General features: G+C 31.9%; 1 protein-coding gene and 1 non-coding gene across 4 annotated transcripts; one reads left to right on the top strand and one right to left on the bottom strand.

Annotated features, from left to right (window-relative positions):
• Positions 1–719: 719 nt before the first annotated feature.
• On the bottom strand, positions 720–1,507 carry LOC110028491. 3 transcript variants are annotated; one of them, XR_002294424.1, is made up of 2 exons: positions 998–1,191; positions 720–907 (listed from the first exon to the last, which is right to left on the bottom strand). XR_002294424.1 is itself a non-coding variant. In XM_020730359.1 (2 exons), the coding sequence occupies exons 1-2, from the start codon at positions 1,495–1,497 to the stop codon at positions 894–896; spliced, it is 300 nt and encodes a 99-aa protein (XP_020586018.1). In that variant the 5' UTR covers positions 1,498–1,507; the 3' UTR covers positions 720–893. The 3 variants fall into 3 exon arrangements, 2 of the variants coding, with proteins under 2 accessions (XP_020586018.1, XP_020586017.1); XM_020730359.1 differs by lacking the exon at positions 998–1,191 and adding an exon at positions 1,212–1,507; XM_020730358.1 differs by lacking the exon at positions 998–1,191 and adding an exon at positions 1,228–1,507.
• Positions 1,508–2,969: 1,462 nt separating this feature from the next.
• TRNAS-AGA lies at positions 2,970–3,051 on the top strand. The gene has a single exon. It is a non-coding gene; the product is annotated as a tRNA-Ser (tRNA).
• Positions 3,052–5,191: the final 2,140 nt, after the last annotated feature.

The raw sequence follows: 5,191 nt of genomic DNA, 5'->3' as shown, positions 1-5,191 counted from the left end.
TTCATCAAATTCAGAGGCTAACGAGCTTCTTCGCACTGAGGGATTTTGTGGCCAACATTAACACAAATGAAACATAAGTAGGAGAGCCCTTTATATTAAAAACGCTAAAAGAATTTGCCTTTAAATAACATTGATCTAGGTACTCACTCCCAGTTTCTTTGAGAGATCTACTTGTACACAAACACGGGCATAAGTATTCGGAACCCAATAGTTGGTTTGAGCGTCAGTCCACATCGGTTGCCCGGTCATACCGGCAATAGGAAGAATATTGGGTAAGAATTTAGCAAAGCTTCTAAAATCATTGACATTCTAACAAAGCATGAAAAAACTAACTATATTCATCATTAACAACAATAAATAAGCAAACAATTCTATGGTCTACATCCTAAAGCCATACATTAACATTTTGTAAAATAAAGAACTGCACAGATACTTTTATTGAGTCTTGAGATTCAGCTTCCTAATCAGAATAAAGCCTGCTTGAAAAGAGAACAAGTGTACAAGTTCAAATTTGCTCCTATTGGCTTTTATTGCATTCATAAAGATTAATGTTAATTTTGATTTACGGCAATTTCCAACCAAATGAATGAATGACCAAGTTTCATTATATTTCAAAAACAAAGGGTCATTTACAAACATACCACCAAATTCTTATTTATTTATAAATCTGGCACAAAAAACATTCATATTTAAATCAACAATACTTAAATTTTTGGGTGTTAGATGTGTAAATACATTAAAAAAAATATACAATGTGAAGCTTTCAGGCATATTAGAACTGTCAGTACAAGCTGATCTATCATTTAAAGAAGCCTTTGTTCTAGTGAGTTTGATGTATGCTGATCTAAATCCATGGACAACGAACATAAATTTAGGTTTCATCGTTCTCCTCATCAAGATCCAGAAACTGTAGAATACATAAGCAAAGTTTAAATATAATCATACCAAAATTAAAAAAAAAAAGATAAAAATTTAACATAAATAAAGAATTTCAAACCTCAGGGGCTGACATACGAAAGCTTGGCTTTCTTTGTGAAGGGAGTGTTGCATGGCATGAAGCAATAGAATTTGTTGAATTTATGTGAAATTAATAATGTATGGTTTTATGTAATTTCTTTCTAATTATAATAATACCTATTATGTTTTCTAAAATTAAATAATGTATAGTTTTACGTAATTTTCGCAAACTAATTATCTAATTGACTAAATACCTAATTTATCTCCGACCTTGAAGGTCTTGTTGGAAACCCAAGTGCTGTAATCCACACCGGTCGTCCACCCCAGAGAGTCGCCCACGTTATAATTACTGCTAAAGCCGACCACATCGCCGCTCCCGCCGCCATGAAAATAAATAACGGAGCTCTCCTCAAACCAGCCATGGCTTCTTTCACAGATTCTCTCACTTCTGGGTGATTTGGGGAAGAAGATGCAATAGAGTGCTTTATAGGCAAAAGATAAGGGTGGTGCATTATTTCGAGAGTCCGCATGGTGTAACATCCCCGTCCGATGTACGATCGAACGGTCAGGATCCTCCACATGCCACTTTTTATTTATATGGTCACTTTCTAAAACAGACTTTCAATTTGCATAACAGAGATTTTGCTGACACGAAGACAAGTTATTTGTAAATAAAAAAAGTTTGGGGTCTTCTTCGCATACATCTTAAGCTTTTAGCTGATTTGGCATTATAGGCTGTGCGGATCCGTCGTTTTCGACATGGAAGTAACCAATTATAGCAATGAGAACTCCTCTCATTCACACTTGTGGTATTATAAAGACTGCGTGCAGCCGTCGATGGCCCGGTCATATGGCGTTCTTGGCGTGCTCCTGAATAGCCGCCGCTTGATTCCTGCCCGAATCCCTTTCGTATGCGCCAGCGATGTCATTGGACGAACAATAAATAGAAAAGACTTCTAGGTAAGAGTAGAGCAACAGGAGTTTCAGCTCTTAAGAGATTGCTGTAGCTGCCAACTCGAGTTAAAGGAGGCTGGACATCTCCAGTATTGGTTTTATAGCATTAGATAACCTTAAGATTGGAGGAATAGATTAGTGTATGTGCTTTCAAGAGTAAAGCCCACACATTTCATAAAATCAGTGATACAATGCAAAAGCAAGCAAGCTATAAAATATTACAAGAAATTCAATTTAAATTTATCTTTCTAATTGTCTAAATTTTTATTTAAAAATGAGAGTATTAATTTTATATATATATATATATATATATATGAATAAAAAAAAATCAAATTTTATATTCATCTTTTCTAATTGTTTATAAAATAAAAATTACATTTTTTATTTAAGAGGTTAATGAACTCCAGACATTTTACAGCATTTAAAATATAAAAAATAGTTAAATATAATAAATGTGTCAATATTTAATTTGATACGAAATCTTAACATGAATTCAATGCAATGAAAAATAGAAAAAAAAAATTGATTTATGTCACCTTGTGTGGAGAGATTTTTTATTTGTTTGAAATATATACGAGCCGAACACAAACAACTGTATTTTTTAACAAGCCGAACACAAACTGAGCCTTGACTCATTTATAAATACTCATATGCAAAAGCATCGACTCCGTCAATAATAAGAACTTGCTCCGGAAGAGCCAACGGGGTATGACCAAATCCCTCTAGCTAAAGGAGACAGCCAATAATGTGAAATAAAATAAAAATGTTGATTTTACTTGTTATTTTTTATTCTTTTAAAATTTAAAAATGTCAAATAAGTAAATCCTCAAATTTTGATGTCAAATATGTAAATTGTAAAATTTTTAGTGCTATCTAAATACATTGCACATAAAAATTTTAATTTTGTGATCCAAAAACATTGGAAGCAATGTTGTGTAAAACAATATTTTTTTGGAGACAATTATGTATGCATTTACCGTTAATAAGAAATTAATTTATTTAAAATATAATATGTTAATTGGTTTATTTTAATACATAAATGAAAATGCACAATGAAAGTGGACGTGCCGGAGTGGTTATCGGGCATGACTAGAAATCATGTGGGCTCTGCCCGCGCAGGTTCGAATCCTGCCGTCCACGTTGCTTTTTTTAATTTTTTTTTTACATAGCCTTTTTTTTTTCATTAAAAAAGGGAGTATTCTCATTAAAATACAATAAGATGGAATCACTATATATATATATATTATATATATGTATATATTTATTTATTATTTACACATCTCTCCCCGAAACTTTCATAATTTCACGAAATATTTAAATATTTAAAATCAAATAAAACATTTTACTATTTAAAAATTGGTTTAAAACTCCAAGTGTTATGAATGTAAATATGAATGTTTTGGTGTTAGTTATGTAAATTTTCGTTAAAAATATATTCTTATAATTTAGATAATGTGATAATAAGTAAATTTTGAAAATCACATTTTGCTTTATTTTGCCATTTTTAAATTAAACATTCTATTTGTAGCTATCTGATCAAAAATAAAAAAAATAAGAAATTTATCAAAATTAAAATTGAGCTGCTCATAAAAAATGAGATTGGTTTATATTTTCAACCATTAATTGTGGAGCTAACCAAGTTGTTGGGAGAACCAGTTAACAATTGAATCAGTCGGACTGACCAATCTTACCTATTTTTTTAGAGTAAGGAATATACTAAAAATATGTAATTTTTTAGTGTATTTTTTTGTAAAATAGGTGATAACATAATATATTGTTGAACCCAAATTTGTCGTTGAATCACGCCCAAAGAATAGAATCATTTAAGAATGGGAGATTGAGCAGTATGTAAGAGAGAGATGTTTTTTTGGATGACAGCAGGTGATCCAAAATAGGAGTCGAGTGCAAAAGGTTGAGTACAATAGGCTAAGTACAATGGTCGAATGCAGAAGACCGAGCACATCAAGTCAAGTGCAAGAGCCAAGTATAGAACATCGAGTACAATAGATCGAGTATGAGTGGTATACATATTTAATTCCATGATTTTCTTATAAGCATGAAACTATACGTTGCTCATCTTTGTATGACAAGTGTATATTCTTTGGTCTAAGGATAAATTTATGAAATACGTTATTTTCTCAAAATACAAGTGAAAATTTTTCAAGTAAATGTTAGTGATGTATTTCTCTGTGCTTACTATTTGTTCGGTGGCTCTTAGATATTTTACAGGAAATCATCCTAGGGCACTTTGGCTGCATTTATAAGATTTTGTCCTCAGAGCATATTGACTTACATTCAAAGAGTACTCGCATAGATTATAAGTTCATCTTTATTATAGTTTAGTGGACTTATAGGGAAAGTTCCCAAGTATTATCAGTGAAAACGAGTAGAGTGTCCAGATGCAGAAAAAATAAGGGTAGAACGAGAAAAAGAGAAGTGAGTAGTTGAGTCAAGATAAGATATGAATGACCAGGAGAGGAAAATTATGAGGTTTTTCTTTAGTTCTAGCAAATGGAAGATTAAATATGGGATCAAGAATTCAGTGTTTGAATTGAGGATCCAAAATTCTAGTATATAGATAATACCCAATATGTATAGAGGTTGGCATTCTCATAAATGTTATATTTAGACCTATCTCACTCCTAGGCATTTAGATATATATAGTTGTCTTTCATGATCATATCCACACTAAAGTTGGAGTCTTTGAGAGATCCTCTTCTCGATGACTTCTTTGCCAAGAGAATGTTCTTTGCTTATAGTGGTTCTTATAGTCATCACTCAACCTACAAGTGCTTTATTGACTTATGTTCAATCACCTAATCTTTCAGGTTGGCCTTTTATTGTTCACTTCTGAACTCGTCCGCCCGACTGGTTCTTGTTGGACTAATCGAGAGCCATTTGGCCCACTATTGGTCCGAGTAGTCGCTCCTAGTCGTAATAAATAGGGTTTAAAGCTACTCGGTCAATGCTTGTCTGAGTAGCCGCTTTTGATCATACATATTTGTTATTTATGTAATATATATTTAAACATAAACTCTTTTATTTAAAATAATACATTGGATGGGTGCTCGCAATTTTTTTTTTATCGCATCTGACACTTGTTAGGTATATGTAGTACAAAAAATCTTTAGAAGTACCTATAGAATAGAGATGCAAGTTAAATACAAAAAGGATGAATATGAGGAACTGAACGCTATGCCCTTATGGGACCTCTATTTATAAGTTCAGATTGTTGTACACCATATATATATATATATATATATATATATATATATATATA

This window comes from Phalaenopsis equestris, unplaced genomic scaffold (assembly GCF_001263595.1).
Source record: "Phalaenopsis equestris unplaced genomic scaffold, ASM126359v1 Scaffold000513, whole genome shotgun sequence".
In the NCBI taxonomy this organism is placed as follows: Eukaryota; Viridiplantae; Streptophyta; class Magnoliopsida; order Asparagales; family Orchidaceae; genus Phalaenopsis; species Phalaenopsis equestris.
Note: the sequence above shows the minus strand (reverse complement) of the source record. Positions and strands in the feature narration are given on the sequence as shown.